A 26689-nucleotide genomic window follows, 5' to 3' on the forward strand; every position below is an offset into this window, starting at 1 on the left:
GAAGATCCTTTCCTGAGGAATCTGCACACCCCAAGAGGAAAGCCCCCAAAAGACACGGACAGCAGGGGCTCCCCGAGAAAGGCCCGGCCAGCCGCTGGTGAGGACCAGAGCAGCAAGCCCCACCCAGGGGCTCTCTTTCCAACCAGCTTTTCGTTTCCAACCAGTTTCCACTTTTAACTCTAAGCCAACAAACAACCCAAGACCATAGATATCTGAGGGAAACCTTGAATGTGAAAGACAGTACAAAAGCAAAGAGAAAAATCAACCTTAAGGAAACAGACTATAACTTTGTATACTAGGGATTTAAAAAACAACAACACTAGTTAATATACTACTTATAAAAGTAACTAAAAATTAATATCTTCAAAAAGATAAGCTATTTCAATGATGTAACAAGAACATTGTGCTAAATTTAAAGAAACATTCAAAGAACAAAAAAGATCCCTTGGAAATTACACTAGTGACATAAGATGATTTTCCTAGAATGAGAACATTGAGACTATCACCCAGAAAATAAAGCAAAAGACAAAGATATGGGAGATGGGGCAGAAAAGAAAACTAGGAAAATTAGAGACCAGTCTAGGTGACCCTATATCCTAATAAGAGGGATTCTAAGAAAAAAAAGGAAGAAGAAAACAGCGATGAAGTAATCGAGAACACCTCTCAGAACTGAGTGACATGAATTTCCAGGTTGAAAGTGTCTCACACTGTGAATGAAAATAGAGCCATCCCAGCCTGTCGCTGTGGCATTTTAGAACCAGGAACTGGGAATGAGATGCTGCCGCAGATTCTCAAAGGATCAAGAAGCAGAACAGCTCAGACAACAGCACCAGGAGACCAGGCGCCAATGGATCCCTTCAAACATCTGAGGGAAAGTGCTTTTTCCCTAGAATTCTGTAACCCTCCACCTGGTTGTCTATCTATACTAATAAAAGGGTAATATGCTAATTAGACCAGACATCTTCTGGATGTCCTTCTGAATAAAGCCATGGTAGCAGGGGCCAAGGCAGAGGTGGTTAGGGGCAATCAGGCCGGCAGGGGGGAGCAGTTAGGGAGTGATCAGGCTGGCAGCAGGGAGCAGTTAGGGGGCAATCAGGCCGGCAGGGGAGGGCAGTTAGGGAGATCAGGCTGGCAGGCAGAGGTGGTTAGGGGCAATCAGGCAGGCAGGCAGGCAAGCAGTTAGGAGCCAGCAGTCCCAGATTACAAGAGGGATGTCCAACTGCTGGCAGTCGGACATCCCCGAGGGGTCCTGGATTGGAGAGGGTGCAGGCCAGCCTGAGGGACCCCCTTCCCATGCACAAATTTTGTGCACTGAGCCTCTAGTCATTATATAACAAGGCGCTACCAATGTTAGTGGCTTATAACAACAATTATTTTTATTACATCTCCCCATGTGGGTGTCAGGGGTGATCAAGTACTTCTGAGTTTAATTACTATTCATTAGTTTATACCTGGTCTGTTTCAAGAAGGAGTTTAGGAAGCCTATTACACTATAGAGAATATAACATTAAATTGCATTTAAATTAAACTAAAACGTGGCAAAAGAACATAGAAAAATCAAAGATGGGACAAAGAGGAACCAAGAAAATGATTTAAAATAGGTGTAATTATAGCCTGATGCTGGTCACACATTTGTCTCTAAACTCTGTGTCCATTGGTTTTAGATTCAGCTACAGGTAACAGAGCGACTCAACATAGGGCGGTTCAAATAAGATAATACATGAGTTTATTTCTCTCAAACATGAAAGTTCGGGGATGTGCAATCCAGGTCAGGTATGGGAGCTCAAGTTCACTGCTCCTTGGGGTCCAGGGTCCTTCCAGCTCACCCCCTACCTTCCCAGGGTAGAATTTACCCCTACAGCCTAAAATAGCAGCATTCCTATTCTGTGCAGCAGAATGACTAAACAGGACAAAGAAAGAGCAAAGAACCTGCCAATTGTGTCCTAAGAAATACTAGTATCCCCAGAAACTGCTGCTAAACATTTCTACTTCCACCTCATTGCCCAGAACTTAGTGAAGTGGCCACACCAAGTTGCAAGGGCAGCTGGGAAAGCAGCCATCGTTCTGGGCAGACCTGTGTCCTACTAAAATGTCTGTGAAAATGGACAAAGGGGAGACATGTATCTGAAAGACAAGAGTGTCTGCCACAGCTTCATAGCAACTGAGAGAAGGAAGGGAACGTGGCCAAGTTTAAAGCGCAGAGATGATAAAGACAACCAATTGTTCGAGAGACTTAGAGCAGCTTTGGGTAAAAAGGTTACAAAGGTCTCCGTAAGAAAAAAAGTTTGATCTTTCCACATCTGTGCAATTGTTTATAGGGCTGTTTCCTGTGACAACTTAGGCAGTGACAGTTTAGAGAAAAACACAGCGACAGAGATGTGATTGTCTGAGTTCATTCTCACCCCATTTTAAAAACTCATAATAAAAACGTGTGTGTTTGTACTTGATCATGTGAATGTCCCAGCATTAAGATGCATGTATGTGTTTGTTTCAGAATTAAAGAAAACTCTATCTACCTTCACTTACGGAAAAGGAACCGCTGCAATCACCGGGACTACCAGAATATTTCAAAAAACGGTAGGTGGCCACACTCGGCCTTCACCTGTGTGCCCTGACTGACGGATTTTATTTCACAAGCACCAAAAGCTGAGAATTAGTGACAAGGCCACGGGATGAAACGAACATCTCCCTTTCTGATAGAGGGGCCCGGGGCTTAGAGCCTTTTCCCTGCAGTGAAAGGAACAAGATGCAGTTAAGATCTAGACGAAGGGGCAGACAGATACCAAACAAAACAAGATGCAATCAAGACAGACGAATGGACAGACAGTCACCCAACAGCAACGCTCCAGAGAGGCCCGGGTGCAGGGCGTCTGAGGCTCAGGAGGCAAGACCTCACTGAGCATCAGCAGGACAAGAACTAAGCACAGTCAAGGTCGTTGCAAAGACTCTGCCCTCCCCTCTGGTACAAAGGCTCCCACCTTTTAACTGGGTGGGAGTTTGATGAAAAACAGCTTAGTGTTTATGGTTGAAACTCCCAAAGCCATTAAGCAAAGGAACGTGTCCTCAGAACGATGGGGGGATCACAGTCTCCACCAGCTCCCCCTGTGTCCCAGCACATCCGTAGATGGACGGCTTCCCCCTGTGTGGTCCTCGCCTCCCGCCTCAGCCCCAGGTCAGTCCACTGCCACAAGGCTCGGTGAAACTCCTCACTGATAAGCCGTGGCCTGGCCAGAGCCGAAGGAGTTGCCAAGGAATGTCTGGTGACACCAGGATGCAGAGACGGCAGACCCAGTGCCCAGGGAAGATGTTACTCGTCAACCGTGGCTCTCTGGTGGGCTCCACCCAGATCCCGCCTCACAGCTCTCACGGCGCGCAGCTCTGACCATCCTCATCCGCAGAGCAGACTTGGCACATGAAGGGGAACCTACTTACCATCCCTGTGCCGTCTCTAAGTAACAACAGTGGTAAGGAATGTTCCAAGCAGCACAACGTCTAATGGAATACATGACCTACAAATACTTTCTTACATATTCTACATGGAATAAGTGTTCTATTCCAAGAACCACGTCGTAGCATTACCACTAATGAAATGATAACTGATCGTTATTGCTCTCTTGCCAAGTGCTAAGAACACTCTCTGTATAATATTTCAGCTAATCCTTTCGACAAGCGATAAGGCAAGGATTGTTCGATTTCTTCAGGATGAGGACAACCGCTGACTGGAATAGCTCTGGGGAGTGGCGAGGGAGGGAGAACTACAGTGCACACCTGGCAGGCAGCACTCAACCCAGTAGTCAGTGTGATAAGATCTATTTCTCAGAATTGAGGGAGTATAATGACCTCCACACTGTTACCATTGAGGACACAGAGGCCCTGGGGGACCAAGAGCCCTGTCCCAGAACACAGAGAGAGCAAGGGGCGAGAGCTGGGGTGTGTCACCAGGCTGTCTCCCTGCACTCAGACCCCAGCAGCGGTCTCTGATTGGGGAGTCCGGCTGCCGAGCGATGGGCCTCGCCTCTCCGGGTGTGAACACAGCCCACAGCCAGTCTGTGTGAGTCGTCACAGGCACAGCGACTGTCGGCCTCTTGCTGCATTTTCTCTTTTGCTTTTTAAACCGTCCCAATGCCGCCCAAGGCCCCTGCCCATGGAGACCGTAAAAACAACGAACACACGCCCGTGTGCGATATTACGCAGCCCTGCAAAAGGATGCTTGAAAGTTCACGTGTTTTTGTTTAGAAAGACATAACACTGCCAAAAGAAAAACCAGGATGGAAAACTGGATTGAATATTTATTTTCTACTGCATTGTTTTAAATGAAAGAGAAAAACAGCTGGACACAGATAGATAGAAAATACACCAAAATTGTTGTGTTTCATAAATTATGGGTGATTGTTTTTTTTTATTTTTCTATTTCCCAAATATTTTATTTTTCTACATCAAATAACAAAACAAAAAAAACCCAAAAAATAGACAGAAACTGAGTCTAGGAACAGTAAAGGGCCTGCTAAGCCCATAGCTGATGGAATCGAGTTAAGGACAAAAAAGAGCAGTAGGTTCTACCCAGACGCAGGCTCCGTGTGCCCAGGACACAGCCTTGCTCTCCCCCAGACCCCCCCATCCCGCCCACCCCCTCACCCTGAGCACAGCGCTCCTTAGTGAAACCCAAACAGCGGGGTAAGACCGCAGAGAGCACACGGCACACCCCAGCGGGCCTTCTCCCTCCGTGGTCCGCCACCTTCACAGCCTCCTTGACGGTGCAGATTGTGGAAAGGAAGGGGGAAGGAGTGGGCAGAGAGCCTAGTCGGGAAAACACACGCGTGTCCACACGTGATCCCAACCCGTGGCTCCCATCAGGCTCCTGCTGATGAACAGATCCCGGAGGTCAGGAGAGATTGTTTCCTTTCTTCGTATTTGCAGTCCTTCAAGGTGCAGAGAGGAGACGCTGTCTAGTGTCACTTCCTTGCGGTGCTACTTGATTATCGCTGTACGGATGTAATTCTAAGAGGACTTTTTTTTTCCAGTTTCTCCGAGTTACTCATTATTTAACGCTCGGGTTTCTTCCCCAGCCCCTCGGCCTGGTTTCGGGGCTCCTCCTCACTATGGATGTTCTTTCTTTCATCCCCGCGCCAAGCGTTTCCATTACTCCCCAAGGCTTTCCGTGGCTATAGGGAGAGTCGGCTCTCTGTAGCCTGCGTCTTTATGGCTATACTTAGTTTTCATTACCAGCGAGAAAGGCGGGAGGGAAGGAAGAGTTGAGTGGAATATGAAAGTGTTTCTGGAAAATCATGCAGTCAGAAGTGAAGAGACAGCTTATTTTAGTCTTGATGTTTAGGCACAAGATCCCAACAATGTCTGTAGGTATCTCTACCAGGAACCGCTGCCGGTGGTTAGAGAGCATTTAAAAATGTCAGATGTCGAAGTCGCCTTTCATCTGGGCGCCAGTTCTCTGGCCGGGGCTCAGGCACAGCAAGGCTCCTGCTCAGTCCTTACAACCAGCAAAGCAGGGGGTTCTTACAGCTTCCAGGGCACCAAAGCGGCCGGTGGGTGGGTGGGAGGCGGCCCTGACACTAACCAGGCAGGCGGGAGCCTCTGGAAGTGAGAAACGCGCACCTCTGCCTGGAGAAGGGGCGGGAAACATCACAGGGAGGCACATGTGCGCAGAGAGCCCTGCAGGAGAAACACAGGAGTCCAGAAAGCCCAGGGAGATGGTGGCTCAGGGCATAGAGGCTCCCGGGGCAAAACCACCTCTGGGAAGAGAAGCCCGGCGTGGCCGAAGGATGCTTGCGAAGCTACGTCGAGTTTTAGGAGTAGGAGGTCGATGAGAGTGACACTGGGAAGCTATTACATTATTTTAGAAATGAATGTTTGGGACAATCACTTATCTGCTTTGTCACATAAATTCAGAGCCGCGCTTACGAATTTGAAAGCATTTGCAGTAGTGGAAACATCATCAGAAAGTGTCACAACAAACAATTATTAAGGGCCCACTATTTTGAGCTCATGGTCAATATATTAGTCTGAATGTGTCTGCTTTTTGCAAGCAAACACTTTTAGAGAAAGGACGGAATTCAAGTTTCTCATGGCTAATTCTTTAACTTGATTCTATCAATCATGCTCTTCAAAATGCTTCAGAAATGCTGAAAAAATGAGCAAAATCTGCATTAATTTAAATCTAATCAGAGTTAAGTAACAGTATTGGATTTGAGGTCAATGCATGACACCACATTTTCTTTTTTTTAAAAATATATATTTTATTGATTTTTTTACAGAGAGGAAGGGAGAGGAATAGAGAGTTAGAAACATCAATGAGAGAGAAACATCGATCAGCTGCCTCCTGCACACCTCCCACTGGGGATGTACCTGCAACCAAGGTACATGCCCTTGACCGGAATCAAACCTGGGACCTTTCAGTCCGCAGGCCAACACTCTATCCACTGAGCCAAACCAGTTAGGGCACACACACATTTTCATTTTTAAAAATATATGTTTTTATTGATTTCAGAGAGAGGACAGGAGAGGGAGAGAGGGATAGAAACATCAATGATGAGAGAGAATCATTGATTGGCTGCCTCCTGCACACCCCCTACTGGAGATCAAGCCCGCAACCCCGGGCATGTACCCTTGACCTGAATTGAACCAGGGACCCTTCAGTCCGACACTCTATCCACTGAGCCAAACCAGCTAGGACACACTATTCCTTATTTAAAAGGGACAGGATGAAGCAGAATCCAGACTTTAGTGGCCAATAAGGTCCCTCTTCTTTCTCTAATTATGGACAGGTAATTCCCCATTGGACCACTGTGCCCCTGTTTCATAGTCAATCTATTCCATTGTAGAGACCAGAGAATGAGCCTCTTGAGGGTAGTGCCAGTTCTTCAAATGCTCGCTTTGCTTTCCCACCTCCGCAGGCTGGGGCTCTCTCCTGCTTGCACCTCGGCCCAGCTGCTTCCGGAAGTCTTCTCTGTAACGGTAGCAGCAGCCACAGCACAGTCGGCAGCAGGAGGGAGACTGTAGAGATGGGAGCAGATAGATATGTTGACGGGCAAAGGGATAGCAGCACCGCAGGAAAGGGGAACAGAGAGGAGAAAGGGAGGTGAGAATTACATGAACTAATGACATGATCTCAACAACTGAGCTTTGCAAGAGGAGATGGAAATCCTGAAAGATGCAACAACTTTGGCGCAAAGAAAATTCGGTGCTTGCATTATAAAGACCCACCAGAAATAAACACACCACAAAAACACTGGGTAAAGACAAGTAGGCAAGTCCTCTCCCCTGAGTGGATGTTTGTGACTGCTGGTTTTTTGTTGTTGTTAATCCTCACCTGAGGATATCTTTCCATTGATTTTTAGAGAGAGTGGAAGGGAGGGAGGGCAGGAAAACATTGATGTGTCATATTGATTGGTTGCCTCCTACACACACCCCAACCAGGGCCAGGGATAGAACCTGCAACCCAGGTACATGCCCTTGACCAAGAATCAAACCCGTGACCCTTCGATGCGTGGGCCGACATCCCAACCACTGAGCCACACCAGCCAGGGCTGTGACTACTGTTTTTAAATCCATGGTGACAGGTGCCCTGGGCTGGCCATCCTGTCTGAGCGGCAGAGGAACAGGTGGTGCGGGCACGGGGAGAGGCTGGCCCCGAGGCCGCCACGGCAGGTTTTCATTTCCGTCCCCTCAAGCTCCGCGGGTGACCGCACCTCAAATCCCAGCCGTCCTCCCGATAATGAGGAAGATTATTGGCCTGACCTGGTCCTTTAATGTTTCCCACTCGTGCCGTGAGCTTTCATTAGTTTTCGTGTCTCATTAGCACACAAATCAAAGAGTGAGAATGAAACACCTCTTGATGTGTAATCTTACTAAAAGTGGGAAGTTGAGATCATGGGACTGCAGGGCCAGCTGAGCAGATGAGTGAGCCATGGTGGGTGCCATGCCAGCCCGCAGGGGCCGCCCTCCGTCTCTTCACTCGTGAGGACAACAGGGAGCAACCTCACACCCAGAAACACTCCGAGTCTCTACGTTTAGGACTCAGCGTGGCACCTTCTCTGAGCAGAGACAGGCTCGAGTCACACTGGGTTTCCCTCTTTCCAAGCACTGGGGTGAGATTTGCGTTAAACCTCACACCAGTTCTCAGTTGTGTGTCTACCCCAGAGACGCTACTGCCCAGGGATAAAGGCCATGTCCAACTTCTCTGTCAATTCCCTCCTTGGGTTCACTCTTTCTAGCCCCCCAGCCTAGAGAAGCAATGCCACTCAGGAGCCAGCGCTCAGCATTGCGGCAGAAGGGGCGGGGTTTGGATTGCGGTTCTCCAGCTTCATCGCTGTGTGGCTTTGGGCAAGTCGCTTAAGTGAGCCTCAGTGTTCTCATCTACAAAATGGGCTCCTAGCGTGCCCGCCTCACACAGGTGTGCTAAGGCCGAAATGAACTAATAAATACAGCGCTTAACAGCGTGTCTGAAATAGTATGAGAACCCAATAACCACGACTTTCCTATAAGAGATACGTTACAGGGCGTAACAGGGATGTGGGGGGAGGGTGGTCGTGCATGTCATTACAGGAGTTGAAATATGTCAGCTCTACAATCTGAACCTTGCACAGCCCCGCCAGCAGGGGGGGCCTCAGGAGTGAGCAGAAATGCCAGCTGGCTCTTCACAGGGCTCTCTGGGGAGATGGGTAGTTCTCAAAGAATCCTTCCTACGGTTCCTCTCCTCCCTCAGCTCATTCCTGAATCTTTGGGGTAGTTTCTCTCTGGTGATAGATATCCTTACACCCACTAGCAAGTTCACTCATTCACGCTAGGAAATGTCTGGAGAGGATTTGGGGTTCTGTCAATAGAAACATGAAAGCTATTAAGAGGAGTCCCAAGGGGAACTCGTCACGGTGTGGACGACCTGACTGTTTTCTGATGCTTCTCCCGTGACCTCAGACAATCACACTCTCATCCTGACAGTGTTGAACTGAGCTCCCTAACTTTAACTATTTTCTTATTCAGGCGCATCTTCCCAAAACCTGGAGAGATTCCTAGAAAGGTATGTGGAAGAAGTTGTTTTTAAATTGAGCTTCTCATTTTGAAAAATGAACGAGAGCTCTGTTGTTACCCATCACGTGCCCTGGGCACCAGCTGGTCACTCTGCAAACCCTGGGAGATTATTACCCCTTCCCGGGCCAGTGAGCGTTGGACGTGTCCATTTCCATATGTCCTTAGAGACAGATCATAAGAATACATACAAGCTTAGATCTGGCCAAATAGACAAAAAGTATTTCATATTCCTGTTTACGAAGGAGAACACAATTTTGTGCTCATTTGGGGCTTAACATTCAGAATCGGGGCCCTGGGTGCCCAGAATGGAAACTTTGGGCCCACGGATGTCTCAGGGATCTGGACATAGTAACCCCGGTAACTCATCTGTGACTACTGACCACAAAGGCTGTGAATGATGCTAAGAAGATGGTAGCGTGTCCCCTGCTGGAGACTTCACTCCACTCCACTCCACACATTGATGTGGTCTTTCCCTAATGGAAGATTAAAGATTATAGAGAAGAAAGGGGGAGATGGGGATGGTGATACTAAATGAAAGAAAAATAGCGAAGTTCCCCAGAGGGTGGCCACACAGACTCTTCCACAGGCCCAGCCTGTGACCTCGGTTACAGAGCAGGGTTTCCGCGTGTTTGACATTCAGCTTCCAGTTTGTCTAGGAACCCACTGTTGGACCACCCAGCCGTCGTCATATACGCCATGATTGGGAACGACGTCTGCAACGGGTGAGTTACTACCAAAGAAAGTTTTTGGGTTTTTTAATCTATTTTTATTGATTACAGAGAGGGAGAGAGAGATAGAAACATCCATGATGAGAGAGAATCATTGATTGGCTGCCTCCTGCACACCTCACACTGGGGATCGAGTCTGCAACCCAAGCATGTGCCCTGACTAGGAATCAAACCCTGACCTCCTAGTTCATAGGTTGACACTCAACCACTGAGCCAAACCAGCTAGGGCAGTGATATTGAACAAATATTCAGGTTATTTGAATAGCCTTAAAATCAAGATGTTGGGATTAGTCAGACTTGAGTTCAAGCCCTGGTTTGTAGGTTGACACTCAACCACTGAGCGGCACCAGCCAGGTGCAAAGAAGGTTTTGAGAATTTTTTGCCTCTGGGTTCCCCCTTTTTTCCACTCCATGATAGCAGCCTGCTGTCGGATCAAATTTCTCTGTCTTCACAAGTCCTAGGCACACGTGGAATCAACAGAACCAGCCTGGAAAGCCAAGAGACCCTTTCTACAAACATCTGACCCATTCATCCTTTGCTCTGATTCACAACAAATGTGTGTGTCACGATCAGTCCTGAGTTGTGTCGCAAGAAATAGGCTCCTAGTGGCCAACAATCCGAGATTGAGAACCAAGACTTCCTCCAGAAAATAAGGCAGGATCACAGCCACCCCATAAGAACAGCTTCTTCACTCACATCCTCAGACGCCGACTCATGTGGCAGAGACACCATGGGCAACGCGCTTGCGTAGACTACGCACAGTTCCAGCCAATCCTATTCCCGCCATGGCCCACGGGAGAAAGCAGCTTTGCTCACCTGCTGATCTCAGCAGTGATTTCACAATGTTGACTGCCTTCGTTCCCCCACAACATTTTGGAAGATTTCTCAAAATCTGTGTGTCCCCCTGAGGATATGCTGCATATGTGAATGCCATCTGTCCTGTGGTCGTGGCCAGAAAGAAAAAGGTGACACCAGATCTGGAACAACTCCCCAGTAGCCATCCACCCTCCATTTTAGAAAACAGAAAAATAAAGCCCAGGTCACATGATTTGCCTAATTAATTAAGGCCAGCGCCAGACTCCCCTCTAGGTGGTGCTAGAAACAGGGATTCCTGCCCACTGCCCCACCTTCGCTTTCCTGAACTTCACGTTCAATGTCATCCCAGTGTGTTTGCCCTCGTGGACACCTCCGTGAGAGCCTAGACCTCTCCCAGTGAGGACGGTGTAGACCTCACCCATGGAGTGAATCAGGGCAGGAGATGCCACGCTGGGATCCAGAATGCTCCTGTGCCAGACCCTGCCTTGCCCCCGCCCCAAGCTGGTTTACCACTCTCCCAGAACCCCACGTCTGCCAAATGCTGGGGACCCAGGTCTCAACCCTTGACAAACCACCTGGGACTCTCCACTAAATAGCAAAGAACCCCAAAACCTTCCATGAGCCCAGAGCCACGCCACCTGCTACATCATCTCACCACACAGCAGCCCTAAGAGGCAAGTATGATCGTCCCCATTTCACAGATGAGGAAACTGAGGTTCCGAAAGGTTATCCTCCATGGAGCACTGAGCAGCCAAGCTGAGAGCCCACCGGTGCTCTGACGAAGTTCCCTGCCCTTTCCACCGGCCACACGTGCCTTACTTGCTTTCTCTTAGGCATTCGCTTCCAGAAGTATGTAGCGAGCACCTGCGATGTGCCGGGCGCTGGGTCCAGCGGCAAACAGGCCACAGGCCAGGACCTCAGGCGGCTTGTAGAAGGAGAAGCGTGGAGCTTCAGCCTCCAGCCCCATCACAAAACAGCAAACGGGTGGTCAGACCAGTCCGCACCTCCCAGCCTCCGGATCATGCTCCCTGGAGGGCACGGAGCGGACGAGTTACACGGCGTGAAGGACGCCTGCAGGAGGAGGCATGGACTCCAAGCGCCCAGACCCCCGAAACGTCCCTTGTTCAGCCGAACCTGCTCACTACAAATGATTTTCCTTTTCCAAAGAGCCAGGGGGCAGGGCAGGCGGCCATGAGCTGGGACCCGTGCCAGCCGCCAACCCCCCCCCAACCCCCCGCCGGGATCTGGGCAGAGAAGCAGCCAGCATGGGAGAAAGAGCGGGGCTGGCCGCTGGGAGGTCCCCACGGTGCCCACTTTGCAGCGTCCTGTGGAGGGTTAGAAACATGAAGACAGATGGCAGCGACACCTCCCCATCTGCCTGGCCGTCAAGGTGGACCAGATAACCAGGGAGCCAAGTGAGCTCATTAAAGCTCCTAAGTCCGGTGCTTCTTTCTCAACCTCTAAACCAGCGGTTCTCAACCTGTGGGTCGCGACCCCTTTGGGGGTCGAACGACCCTTTCACAGGGGTCGCCTAAGACCATCGGAAAAAAAACATATAATTACATATTGTTTTTGTGATGAATCACTATGCTTTAATTATGTTCCATTTGTAACAATGAGAATACATCCTGCATATCAGATATTTACATTACAATTCATAACAGTAGCAACATTACAGTTATAAAGTAGCAATGAAAATAATTTTATGGTTGGGGGCCACCACAACATGAGGAGCTGTATTAAAGGGTCGCGGCATTGGGAAGGTTGAGAACCACTGCTCTAAACTCACGCAGCCACTTCGTAAACACTTGCTACGTGCATGAAGGTCACGATTGGAAGGTGGCTTTTCCTGTCCGGAACTCAAGAAACAACGTTCCGCAGAGCAACCTACGTGTCTCATGGTGACGCTGCTCAAGGTGGCCTCGGCTAGCCCAGCTTCCCGGGCTTTTCCAGTCACTGCCCACCCCACGAAAGCTACAGAATATGCTGGAAAGTCAGCTGTGCAAAAAGACGAACAGTTTATATCTTCAAGCCAAAAAGTATTCTAGCGTCCTTATTTACACTTTGCCTTCCAAACCTAACTTGGAAAAAAGAAATGAATTTAAATATAACTTTCCATGATATATTTCTAGAATACATTCACAAACTCCTTATTTCTGTTTTTTTTCCTAAACCAAATGAAAGTAAGTCAACAAGCTTAAATTCAAAAAATGTCTGAAGCTACAATTTTGTTACTTTCAGTTTACTGTGTCCTTCTTTGTCTTAAAGTCTTTCATTTTAGGTCAGCGCTCTGATAACTACGTTCCAAAACTCCCTTTTTCTATTTCCACTAACGCTTATGAAGCAAGAAGAAAAAAATACAATTTAAAATTTCCAATAATCTCTATAGAGCACAGGCACTGCTGTGAAGAGGAAGGCAGAGATGTGACATGGAATGCCCTTGGGCGGGCAGCGGGGCAGGGGGGTCGCCTGAAAGAGCAGCCTATCAGGAAAGTCATGAGAGTTCAACTGGAAAGAGATATTGTGGACACACATTCTGTTTCCCTACCGGCAATGCAGGTGGGAAGTTTTAGAGACCAAGTTGCAGACCTTGAAATGTCAAGCAAATCATAATCAATCCCGGACTCCTTTTATTCCACGAACTGTGTGTATCAGTTAGGATAGGTGAGGCTATGCTGCAGGAACAAACAGCCCCTAAAATCTTAGGAGTATAAAGCAACAAACATTCACATGCCATTCACACTACATGTCTGTCAAGAATCATCGCATGACTCTGTTCCAGGACTCAGATGGGTGAAGTCACTGCTTCTAGAACATTGCCAAGACCCATGGCAAAGGAATGGAGCTTTTAGAGGCTCTCATACCACCAACCATGACATACGTCTCTCCTCACAACTCAGATACCAAACCAGCGACATGGCCAACCCAACCGCGCGGGAATTGGGAAGCCAGAAACGTTTTGCAAATAGCACCAGTAACCGCCTCATGGGGTGGCCTTCAGGGGGCGGGTATTTGGAACGTGTATGCATCTGTGCTGGTAATCTGGTAAGATCTTTCCTGTTCCTTTTAACCAACAGGGGGAGTGACCCAGTCCCAAAAATGACCACTCCTGAGCAATTCTATTCCAAGGTCATGGAGACCCTGCAGTACCTGAACGCCCGCCTGCCGAAGGGCAGCCACGTGATTCTGTACGGCTTGCCGGACGGGACCTTCCTCTGGGATCATTTGCACAGCAGATACCATCCTCTCGGTATTGTTCTGAAGATCCTGTTACGCTTTAACAATGTCAGTGTACACACAGTTCCAATGCAGATAGTTCACATCACGTAGGAACACACCTAACATGCCACCGCAGTGCATGCATCAGCACGGATGCAGGGAAGCACCCCCAGCTGCAGGGTCTAGAGGTCAGGATCCAACAGTGGGCAGAACCAGGTCCAAAGCCGGAAGGGGCAGGAGTAGTGGACGAAGAATTAGGACAAATCGAAAGGTAAGCGTTTCAGTCAGGAAACTCCTTTCACTGAAGGTGAGATCTAAAAAGGAGCTGATGAAGCCCAAACAAGAGACAGAAAGCCCGAGTCAGAGGGAGGATTTCTCAGAATCTCGGTGGGGAGTGCCCCCTGGTGGCCAGATGGCATTCCGTCGCCCGCAGCCCTGGGAGGGCTGGTTCTGGCTTCCACACTCTCACCATCTGTGGCAGAGAGATAATGTTCCTCCTCTCTGACAAGAAAATTGAATCTATCGTTCAGCCTAACTGATGTGAGGCGCAAGTGAGAAATAAGGCCGTTCCGTCACCTTCAATCTCTCTCTTCGCTCCCAGATAGGGCCTCTTGTTTCTCTTTACTTTTTGGAGCGTGAGAGAGTGCTAATGAGTAAGACACCAGCCATTGCCCTTGAGAGTGGTGGGGGTGGGGGGGACAGGGGTTCTGTGTCTGAGCCACAGCTCGGAAGTGGGGGTGCCTCAGGGGCGGGGATGCTGTAAGGGGGGAGGGGAGACGTGGGAGAAGAAACAGCCCCCACGATTCTGCCCCCGCAGCTGACCTTTACAGGTGACCTCCCGCACCGTCTGTCATCTTCACTCTTGGTGCCTCTCTAATTTGCACCAAATAATCAGTGTGGAGCATATCTACGCTTCGGGGCTCAGATAAGCTTGCTGGGCCGTGCAGGGATGTGGTGGCTGCCTCCCCCTTCCGTGGCTGCCCATGCACTTGGGGAGGCCTTCAGCCCCCCACGCAGGGTGGCGCATGGCAGCCTTCAGACACGTGCACTGCCCTGCCCACCCTCACCAGGGGTCACTGGTCAGACCTGGGGTTTCATGAACTTGTTCAGGAGGGTTTGTCAACTGCCCCCCGAGAGCTCCCGTGCCCCCTGGGGACTTGGCACTTCATTGCCAGGAGAAAGCCATGCGGGACCAAGTCCATTGTTGGTGATGCTCTGGTCCCTCCAGGGCCCTGGCGTCCCTCCACCTGCGTCCAGATGCGGCCAGGCCCCTCGGGCCCACTCTGCTGTGCCAACAGCTCACGGAGGAAGCAAACTCCTTAGCCCCTCCCCACTCTGGCTCTGAATGTAGGGCGTCCCGAAAGAAAGGAAGCAGGGGCGTTCCTCAGAGCCATGCCAACCGTACATCAGGGCAGGTCCATGGGCGTGCCAGCCTTCTGCGGGGGGGGCAGGGCCACTCTAAGTGTCCCATTGGCTGCCACATCTGGGCTCACTCTTTTCCAGGCCAGCTGAACGGGGACGTGACCTACGGGCAGTTGTACGCCTTCCTGAGCTGCCTTCAGGTGAGCTGGCCTGCCTGGCCCGAGGCCCCGCCCTCACCGTCTGTGCTCCCAGTAATCACAGTCCTCCCGCCCCCAGGTCAGCCCCTGCCACGGCTGGATGACGGCCAACGAGACCCTCCGGACGCTCACCTCGCAGGTAGGCCTGGCGCAGGCCCTCGGCGGCATGTTGGGTCATTCTTGCTCTGCGTTTGCTGCAGTGTTTGCACTGGGGATGGGGTTTGGGCAGCGTGCTGGCCCCCAAGCTGGAGAACAGAAACATCGAACTTCTGGGGGGCTTGACGGGGCCAGGGAATGTGGGGTGCCCTGCCTCTGCCCTTCTGCCTCCTCTGGGTCTGTCACTCTTACCGTGTCTGTCAGTCACTGTATATGTGTGACTGTCTCTCTCCTATGTACACTTGGAGTGCGGGTGAATTTCCCGCCAAAATATAAGATGGCTCTGTCTTTTGGTTTTGTTCCATCCACCAAAAGGGTGGATTACAAACAAATATTTGGTAATACGCAGTTACAATCGGCCCGAGTTTACACGTTTCCCGCACTCCACCGCAAATCTATATGAACCGAGTTAAAGACGGCTCCCGCGGAGTACGCGCAATTCACGCGAGCCGACTTAACTCGTTTCCCGCACTCCAAGTGTGTACATATGCATGTACACACACACACACACACACACACACACACACACACGCACCTTTGAGAGCCCGTAGTAGGCGTGTTTGTAGAGGCGGAGAGAAGTGAGTGAGGTGAGGCCCTGGTCTGAGTCCCCCCAAGTTCAGGGAGGACCGGCGCCCCAGAGCCTTCCCCTCCTCTCTGCAGGAGCCCGGGGCCCACGCAGCTCTTCCGCAGAAAATGAGCCTCTTCCTTGTAAGAAACTCATTGAATTCCTTGTACAAATATACTTCCATTTTTTTTTAAATATATTTTATTGATTTTTTTACAGAGAGGAAGGGAGAGAGATAGAGAGTTAGAAACATCGATGAGAGAGAAACATCGATCAGCTGCCTCCTGCACACCTCCTACTAGGGATGTGCCCGCAACCAAGGTACATGCCCCTGACCGAAATCAAACCTGGGACCCTTCAGTCTGCAGGCCGACGCTCTATCCACTGAGCCAAACCGGTTTTGGCTATACTTCCATTTTTAAAGACCTTGGAGAATGTTAAGATAAGCACCAAGAACAGTAGCAAAGTTCACCCCAAATCCCACCACCCAAAGCTAGAATGTGTGCTTGTCTTTCCAGTATCACCTTCATAGGTGTTGGGGTTGTGCCTACACCAGTGATGGCGAACCTCTGACACGTGAACTCGTTTTTTTTGGTTGATTTTTCTTTGTTAAATGGCATTTAAATATATAAAATAAATATCAAAAATATAAGTCTTTGTTTTACTATGGTTGCAAAGATCAAAAAATTTCTATATGTGACACGGCACCAGAGTTAAGTTAGGGTTTTTCAAAATGCTGACACGCCGAGCTCAAAAGGTTCGCCATCACTGGCCTACACAGTGTCAGAATACACACGTGTTGTATGCCGTCTGACGTTCATCCGTTATCCCTCCACATCCTGACCTTGCGATCATTTTAGAGTGCAACATAGGAATGTACTGTGATTTATTTCATCCCTTGGAGCTGGGCCTACAGGCCATAGAGGTTTCCAATTGTTCACTGTGATCAACAGCATTGGGATGGACGTGTGTGTGTGTGTGTGTGTGTGTGTGTGTGTGTCTTTGTGTGCCATGTCTATTTCCTTAAGACAAATTTCTAGAAAAATGCCTGGGTCTAAGAGCGAGCTGTGTTTGAGGAGGTGAGCCGTCTTGCTGAGCTGCTCTCAGAAAGGTTAAACAGACTGGCATTCTGGGTCTCCGATCCCCGGGCGCTCGTCTCCATTATCACGACTGTTACCTTCCCCTCGCCGATCCCATCGGGGAGAGTGGTATCTTACTGCTTTCATTTGCGCCGATTTGGTTCCTAATGAAGTTTAACCATTTGCATGCGCGTTGGCCGTGGGCAGGAGAGAACTCACGGTACAGAGCTGCTGAGTGGCTCTGTGAGGACAGCTGGGGGGCGGGGGGGAGGGGAACATTCATTTCTTTGTTCTGCCTAAATCACCCGCTCACTCCAATCAAGGCCTAGGTTTTATGGAGCTCTCCCGTTTCTCTTGCACTCAGAGAGCAGCACAACTCTCCAATACACTGAAGAAGATTGCCACCAGCCAGAAATTTACCAGTTTCCGTCTTTACTACGTGGATTTTGACTTCCAAGAAAGTAAGTGTTGCTTGGCTAAGGTGATGACACCTTATCTTCACTGACACAGACAAGAGCTAGGGAGAGCCTGCCCCGGGCAGGTATAAACCCGCAGGCAGCAGGTTGGACGGGGTCTCCCCTGACATCCTCACACACTAATAGCTCCAGCGCTGAAATAAGGCAGAGTGTGGCCCTCTGCCAGGGAAGGGGCAGCTCAGCATCACGCCTGATTTCACCGTCATCTCAGAAACCCTCAAACAACAGAGCCAGCGACCAGGTGGAAAACGCTTCGGCAGGGGGCCAGCAGGTCGATGGAATCACTTCTGTTCTGGCCAGTATCGCAGCATCTGCTTACCAGTGGGCTACAGATGACTGTGATGGGGATGAGGGCTAAGGCGGTGCCTCTCACAGTGAGCACTGAATTGCCTACTTACTCACAATGCAAATTCCCAGGCCCTGCACAAAAAGAAATGAATCCAAGTCTCTATGGGATGACCTCAGATTTGCCTGTGGCAGGATGGACAGCCCGGGTCTCAGCTTCCTGGAAAGAACATTAGTATTTCTCTGCTGCCGTTCTGTCCAGACACAGGGGCCACTGAGGCGTGGCCACGGCAGTAGGCATGGTCCCAGAGCTACCATTTCTCCTCTGAAAATTATTATTATTTTTAAACATATTTTTATTGATTTCAGAGAGGAAGGGGGAGAGAGAGAGAGAGAGAGAGAGAGAGAGAGAGAGAGAGAGAGAGAAACATCAATGATGAGAGAGAATCATGCACATTGCCCCATTGGGGACCGAGCCTGCAACCCAGGCATGTGCCCTGACAGGGAATTGAACCCATGACCTCCTGGTTCATAGGTCAACACTCAACCACTGAGCCATGCCAGCCTGGCGGAAAAAAATGGTTTTTGATTGGCTTTAATCCTTCCAGTCTCGTGTTTATTGCTAAGCAATTGTTGTACAAGAGACACGCCTCCTGTTGATGGACTGACCTCTGGGGTGGCGCTAATGAAAAGCTTTGCCATGCATGCACAGGACGGACCATTTCTCCTCAGAGGTTATCATCTCTGTCTCCCCACCCGCCCTCCCAGCCCGAGCAGCCAGGGGGAAGCAGATGGCCTGTGTGAATCATCGCAGATTACATTAGCTGACACGGCTGCATTGCAGAGTCTAGTACTTCAACTCTGAACATCTTCTCAACAAGACTGATCGCCCTTAACTAGATTTCCTGCCTGGGTGAGACCGATTTCTCTCATGAGGAGAGACATTTTGATGGATAGCCTCGCATTAGAATGCAGAGCTAACGACTCATTAATGAATTCCTGCTGTAAACAAATATACCGCCCAGGGATCTCTGATCATCGTCAACCTTGAACATAGATGAAGTTATTTAAAATATAATAACGTCTAACATGCACAGGGAACGTCCTCACTTTCCGAGGGAGCCCCCAGCTCTGTGCTTTGTTACCTTTGGGATTACAGGCAGGTCCCCGCACATTTCTGAATGCTCCGGCCCAGACCTGAAAAGGGGGCAGTCATATCTGTGGGACACATCTCGGCCATGGTTACAGGAACATGTGACCCCCCTCGATGCCGTGCCTGGGACACTGCCGGTCCCCAGGAAGGAGTACCATTGCCATCACGCCCTTGCTACCCAGCGCGTGGTGTAGGGCGAGCAGCACCCACTCCACCTGGGGGCTACTTATAAATGCAGAACCCCAGCCCCACTTCTCACTGGGGCCTAGGAATCTGCATTTCATAACAGTCCACAGACAATCCCATGCACATTAAAATTTAATAAATGATGCTCTACAATGCTGCCAGGTTAAGATTGTTAGTCAGTTAGGCATCAGGTTTTTGCTACGTGCTACCATGTGCTGTGAAGGTGCTGAGGATATAGCCCTCAACAAAACAGAACAGTCCTTATCTTCACAAAGGGTCTAGCCCAGGGGTGGGCAAACTTTTTGACTCGAGGGCCACAATGGGTTCTTAAACTGGACCGGAGGGCGGGAACAAAAGCATGGATGGAGTGTTTGTGTGAACTAATATAAATTCAAAGTAAACATCATTACATAAAAGGGTACGGTCTTTTTTTTTTTTTTTAGTTTTATTCATTTCAAACGGGCCGGATCCGGCCCACGGGCCGTAGTTTGCCCACGGCTGGTCTAGCCAGAAGACCTTGACCCTTGGCCCAGTGCTGGCCAGCATTCCATTGATGACCTTGATGCTTGCCAGGAGAGGTCATCAGCCCATTCTTATCCTCAGAACAGCAATAAATGCAGTAACAAAGCAACAACAAAAAAAAGTCCAGTTAGACCTGAACATTCTCCACATGGCACTCGACACTTCGCTGAGAAGCCTCCCTCTGTCTCTCAGGCTTAGCAATCCTCATAGGCAGTTCAAGGACCTTCCTGAGGTTTTGTAATTTCCTGACAAAAACAAATAGGACGATCCCTTGGGTACAGGGCCTCCCTCGCCTTCTCCATGTGAAGTCCATGCACACTGCCCTGGGGAGGACAGACGGACGCGGTAGGAGGGAGAGTGGAGGCAGAGGGACTGGTGCTGGGATCCACCCTGGGATCAGCCAATGCAGCACCTCACATTTAACATCCAGGCGCCCAGTGTCTGCCTGAAAGAGCTGGAAGTTTATCTAGTTTCCAGGAACTGTATCGAGAACTTGACTTACGCCCCAAGTTCCGCTACTGCAAAGGGAATTTTGACCTTGAAAGCTTAGCATTTTACAGAGCAGGCAGAGAGACCATCGCTCCTAGACCCGTCTCTGTGGGGAACTCCCCACACCCGGCGGCTCACCGCCTGGCAATCTGGTCTACCCCGTGGGTGTGCATGCGCCCTTCCAGGAAAAGGCCAGAATTTACAACTGGATAGAACTGTGTGCCTGTCCCGACTCAGACCCAGAGTAACCAACCTCGAGCACATGAAATAGCCACACAGCTTTTTTTTAAAAAATATATTTTATTGATTTTTTTACAGAGAGGAAGGGAGAGAGATAGAGAGTTAGAAACATCGATGAGAGAGAAACATCGATCAGCTGCCTCCTGCACACCCCCACTGGGGATGTGCCTGCAACCAAGGTACATGCCCCCGACCGGAATCAAACCTGGGACCTTTCAGTTCGCAGGCCAACGCTCTATCCACTGAGCCAAACCGGTTACGGCTACACACAGCTTTTGTTTCCTTCTGAGCAACGTGGCAATAACGGCAAGCAGGGCTCATGTAAGGATGGAGGCACCTTGCAACAGAGTAGGGACTCAACAAAGGAATAGGGACATCCCCTCCCCACCACCTGCCACGGTCACCTCTGCATGTGAAGCCCCTGCTACCATCTCCCAGGGCTCATGAGACCTGGAGAACAAATGTTTATTCTCTTTCTTTATTTTTTTAATATATTTCTTTCATTATTGATTTCAGAGAGGAAGAGAGGGAGAGAGAAAGATAGACACATCAATGATGAGAATCACTGATTGATCGGCTGCCTCCTGCACGCCCCCACTGGGGATTGAGCCCGAAACACGGGCATATGCCCTGACCGGGAATCGAACTGTGACCTCCTGGTTCATAGGTCGACACTCAACCACTGAGCCACACCAGCCAGGCTATTCTCTTTTCATGTCCAACTCAGCTCCATCACTAATCACACCTGTGGACCACGCTGAGTTCCTTAGGGAAGCTGCGGTAGAAATGCATCTATCACTGTGGTCTCCTTTCATGAGAAATGAAGACCCACTTATCAAACCTGCAGTCTTCACAGTCCCCCGAAAATCTCTCCTTTCTGTGCTGCATTTGAACTGTGGCATCATCGATAGCCTCTTTTTTAATGTGAAATTCACCATTTCACACCCTTCGACAAAGCAAATCTCAGTTGAGGGCCTGCCCCCTGAGGGTGGGCACAAGAGCGATCTGCTCTCCACTGGGACCCCCCGCCGGCCCTGAAAGATGGTTGTTGTCTCCAGAGGCTCTCTGTCTCTCGCTGACTCACCACCCCCCCCAACTGGCCATGAGCCACACAGAGACAGCGATTTCCCCCCTTTGGGAAAGGGCATCTGAGCGGGCAAGGGCCTTATCCTCGTCTGCGCCACACCTCCCCACAGAGGAAGGAAAGTGCCACTGGGCTGACAAAGCCATTTCCACACTGACCGCTGGAACACACTGCCCGCTACCCTCCGCTTCCATGGCAATGCCTCTGGAGCGCACCCGTGTCTCAGATCCTGCCATGTACCTACAAAAACAACCAATGACCTCATGGTGCAGACCAGCATGTGGATTTCCCTTCTTAAATACCCGAGAGTGTTACTGGCCATTAAAGAGCCACACGTGGTCTATGAATCTCCGCCCAGGACGTCTATTGCTGCTCTGAACAGCAGGTCATTAGCCGAGTCTCTTTGACTTCCCAGGTAAAGAAAATACATCATGTGACACATCCCAAGAGGTCATTCATGATGGGTCATGCAGAACAAAGAAGGCCTGGCAGGTGTGGCTCAGTGGTTGAGCCTTGACCTATGAACCAGGAGGTCACAGTTTGATTCCCAGCCAGGGCACATGCCTGGGTTGCGGGCTCGATCACCAGTAGGGGGTGTACAGGAAGCAGCCGATCAATGATTCTCTCTCATCATTGATGTTTCTCTCTCTCTCCCTCACCCTTCTTCTCTCTCTAAATATCAATTTTAAAAAAAACATTTTTAAAAAAAGAGACGGGGAGAAACAAAGAGGGCACGGGTCCCTGCCCTTGAGTTTTCTGCGGGCTGAAGAGGGAAGAACTGGAGGAACCTTAGCTATGCCTGCGCCCCTCTCTGGATGTCGGGAAGTGAGCACCCGGGCCACTCTGGGGCAGCAGATTCCAGGCTTTTCTCCTGGGAGGCTCTCTAAGGATGTGAGTTTCCCTCAGGCGTTCTCAGAGGCTACTACCGTGTAGGGTTCACATACTGTTGCCTCGAGCAACAGACACGCCTGGCCTGTCACCCCTGGTGAAGGACGGCTGTATTGCTTTTCATCACTCGGGTTGTGATGTTGAGATAATCAGCATGATGTACGTAATCATATTTCCGACGCCCTGTAGGATGTTTGATGATGACGGGTTGCCACAGGCAGGCAGGTGTGGAAATGGCAGCCGTGAAAGGCGATGTTAACACACGTGTGCTCCCCCTCCTGCCTCTGCGATGCTGCCCCACTGGCCACTGGGAAACGAGATGGACTGGAATGGGTGCTGAATATTCCAGAGCTCACCTGTCCCCGCCACACAACCACATCCACTCGCACACGTGTTCCTCCCGAGTTAGGAAAACAACAACCACACAGTGGGGAGATCATCTCTGTTCAGAAAGTTCCCCCAACACGAGATAACGTCTCATGGGCAGCCGGGGTGGTGAGCCCGGCTCGGGAGGCAGCGGGCAGCTCTGGCGACAGTCCCTGCTCTAACCCTCTGGCTGTGTGTGTGCCCTGCAGTCATAAAGAAGTGGCAGAAGAGAGGCGGGCAGCCCTGGCAGCTCCTCGAACCCGTCGATGGATTCCACCCCAATGAGGTGAGCCGTCATACCATGGTTGTTGACAATTACCTGTTAGGTTATTTTTTAATATAATTATGCATTCCACACATGGGTTAGATCAGTGGTTGGCAAACTGCGGCTCGCGAGCCACATGCAGCTCTTTGGCCCCTTGAGTGTGGCTCTTCCACAAAATACCACGTGCGGGCGCGCACGTACAGTGCGACTGAAACTTCGTGGCCCATGCTCAGAAGTCGGTATTTTGTGGAAGAGCCACATTTTGTGGAAGAGCCACACTCAAGGGGCCAAAGAGTCGCATATGGCTCGCGAGCCGCGGTTTGCCAACCACTGGGTTAGATAGAAGAGTCAATAAAAGTAAAGGGAAAACAAGGTGGAAATGATACCCGGCCTCTTGACTAAATGTCTACAGTTCGCACTCATGTAACGTGTGGGGGAAGTTCTGAGAGATGCCTATAACCTCGCTCTGTGCTTTCCTGGGGTCAGTGCAGAGAGGGGCAGAGTCGTGGCCTCCATAACATAACACAGGTCAGGTACACACACAGATCCCAAGGATTCCTGAAAGTGAGACCTGTGAGAAAGCTCTTCTGTGGATCTTTCTAGAAAGAACACTGTGAGAGGAAAGCAGGGGGAGCAGGAGGGCAGCACTCTGTCCCTTCCTGCCCCCACCCCGTTCATCATCCTGGCTTCAACCCAGGAAGCTCCATGTTTATCTGTCCCTCATCTGGACTGACTCATGATGCTTCTTTATTTAAAAACTAGAGGCCCGGTGCATGACTTTGGCCCGATTGGGTTGAGGGGGCATCAATCAGGGGCGGGGCCGGCTGAGGGGAGGGGCTGCAGCCCACAGGGGGAGGGGCTGTGGGCAGTTGGCTGGCTCCACCCCCTGGTCGAACTCCCGGTTGAACTCCCGGTGGGTTGAGGGGACAATTTGCATATTAGCCTTTTATTATATAGGATAAGGATAAAAGAAGTGGTAGGGAAGTCGCTCTGCCACTTTCAAAATTGTGAAAGCTGAGAGTCCTCCACCACACTAGCCTTTCTGACTCAGCCTACGTGAGGATGGGGTGGCAGTGATCAGGGTCCACCTGAGAAGCGCTTTTGGTGTCCTCTCCTGTGGCCGTGACTTGATGGTCAGCCAGGCCACGGCGAGGGCTGGGTATCCCCTCAGGAGTGTGAGTGGAGCGTAGCTCACCTTGCCCAGGCTCTGGGAGGAACCCACGGCAGGGCTAACAGAAAAAGGAGAGTGCCCCTCCATCCACAGATGTGTGCACAGTGGAGTCCCACAAGTGGTAAATTTACAGTGAGTAATCAATGCCCATCTCACTATCACAAATAATAAATCCAAAGCATCTTCAGGAACATCTAACGTTCCTGTGGATCTTGTGACCCAAGAGAATTTTGAGTTAGAAGCTGGTTAGATATAGAGTCTGCCCCTTTCCAAAAAAAAAAAAAAAAAAAGTTGTCTTTGGTTTTGGAATAATGTGGAGACCTTCTGTCCAGCAATATTTAGGTAGTAGTGCTTGTCATTCTTTGTGCATCATAGCATTGTACCTTCCACTCTTCTGATTTGATAGAGAGAAGGGATATGAAGAAATGGTCAGAGAGGGAGTTAGTTAAGAACAAACTAGCCCGGCCAGTGTGGCTCAGTGGCTGAGCATCGACCTATGAACCAGGAGGTCATGGTTCAATTCCTGCCTGGTCAGGGCACATGCCCCGGTTACGGGCTCTATCCCCAGTAGGGGGCGTGCACGAGGCAGCTCATAAATGATTCTCTCTCATCATGGATGTTTCTATCTCCCTTTCCCTTCTTCTCTGAAATCAATACAAATATATTTTTTAAAAAAGAATCATTAAATTAAAAAGAGCAAACTAAATAGAAGAGGGTTGAAGACAGCTTTGTTTTATCCCTTGGGACGAATCTGTCTGATCCATTACAAAAGCCATGCTGTCCCTCGAACATTAGGGCTCAAGGCCTGTCGCATGGGACCTTATCTTACACTCGGACGGCTTTGCCTGCAACCGATTATTGAAAACAGAGTCAAAGCTGAAACCTGGCGTGTGCCATCATCTTGTTAACCGGGAGATCTGCGCACATGCTGGCGGTGGGTGGGGAGCGGACACCAGTGGGCAGCCCCACTACGCCGGGCGCCCGTGGACAGCAGTGCCCGAAGCCTGCCTATCAATCGTGTATATTAAGCTGCACAGTCCAGATTGCAACTTGTCATCTAAAAATGTGCGAGTGCCGACCCGACATCCAACGCTGTGAGAATCCGAGAGCGAACCAGAAGCCGCCCCTGCCGCTTGGGGAGGTCCTAATGTAGAGTGACAGGGTGACAAGGAAGTAGATAATGACACATGAAGTGGAAAATGCCTCCGCTGTGCACCGCAGACACCGTGTGGCATCGTGGTGGATGGTAGGCACGGAGGGGCGTCAGAGGGACCGCGAACAAGGCAGGGAAGGACAGAGGGGAGGGGTGATCTCCGTGGCTTTGCTCGGCAGAGACCTGGATGTGAACGAGAGTGTGGCACGTGGGAGGCGGTGAAAGAGCGTTGGTGCTGCTGGAACACGGCCCCAGGGTTGGGGGGGAGGAATAGGAGAAGCATCCAGGGCCCAAGCCACCTAAGTTCTGGATGGGCTTTGGCCGTCCTCCTGTGGAGAGCTGAGAGCCACTGAAGGTTTTAAGCAAGAAAGATACCTGGCCCTACCAGGTCTGGCTCAGTGGATAGCGTGTCCGCCTGCAGACCAAGGGTTCCTGGGTTCGATTCTGGTCAAGGGCACATATCTTGGTTGCAGGCTCCTCCCCAGCCTGGGCCCTGGTCGGGGCGTGGACAGGAGGCAGCCAATCGATGTGTTTCTCTCACATCGGTGTTTCTCTCTTTTTCCCCCTCTCTTCCACTCTCCCTAAAAATCAATGGAAAAATATTCTCAGTTGAGGATTAACAACAACAACAACAACAAAAAGATACCTGTGGTAGCGGCGTGGAAAATGGTTTAGTGGGGGCCAGTCCACAGGGAAGGAAACTATGTGAGAGAGAGGAAGAGAGAGAGAGAGAGAGAGAGAGAGAGAGAGAGAGAGAGAGAGCCTGAACAAAGGTAGTGGAGGGGAAGGAATGTTTGCATTGGAGAGACGCAGACAGCTCAATCAACAGGGCACCGTCACTCCTTGGATGTGGGGGTAGAGGGGAGAGATGCGAAGCAGGCACTTCCTGGGAAGTTGGAGAGATGATCCGTTGCCACTGAGGTGAAGAGCACAGGGACGTGGTGCGTTGGGGAGGAGTGTGGCACGTGTTGGGCTTACGGAGCCCCAGGAAGTGCACGCGGGATGCCCTTTCAGCAGGTAACACACAGCGCTGAGCTCGGGGAAAGACACAGAAGCGAGCGGGAGCCTTGAGGAGGAGGCTCCGGAACCCCCTGCATGCTCCCTCCCTCCCTCCAGCAGAGGCGGTGCTAGATGACAGGCAGCTATGGGTGTCCACATTTTCCCATCTTTTTAAAACATTTTTATTGATTTCAGAGAGGAAGGGAGAGATAAGGAGAAACATCAATAATGAGAGAGAATCACTGATC

General features: G+C 50.3%; 1 protein-coding gene across 1 annotated transcript in view; it reads left to right on the top strand.

Annotated features, from left to right (window-relative positions):
* The window catches only part of AOAH (acyloxyacyl hydrolase), a 98069-nt gene that overhangs the window by 66796 nt on the left and 4584 nt on the right, over nt 1-26689 (top strand). Inside the window, exons 13-20 of the mRNA XM_023751032.1 lie at nt 2495-2577; nt 8995-9031; nt 9690-9764; nt 13664-13836; nt 15309-15367; nt 15444-15503; nt 17529-17625; nt 23063-23139. Coding sequence (XP_023606800.1) covers nt 2495-2577; nt 8995-9031; nt 9690-9764; nt 13664-13836; nt 15309-15367; nt 15444-15503; nt 17529-17625; nt 23063-23139 — 661 coding nt within the window. The remainder of the gene's footprint in view (nt 1-2494; nt 2578-8994; nt 9032-9689; nt 9765-13663; nt 13837-15308; nt 15368-15443; nt 15504-17528; nt 17626-23062; nt 23140-26689) is intronic.

This window comes from Myotis lucifugus, unplaced genomic scaffold (assembly GCF_000147115.1).
Source record: "Myotis lucifugus unplaced genomic scaffold, Myoluc2.0 scaffold_18, whole genome shotgun sequence".
Lineage (NCBI taxonomy): Eukaryota > Metazoa > Chordata > Mammalia > Chiroptera > Vespertilionidae > Myotis > Myotis lucifugus.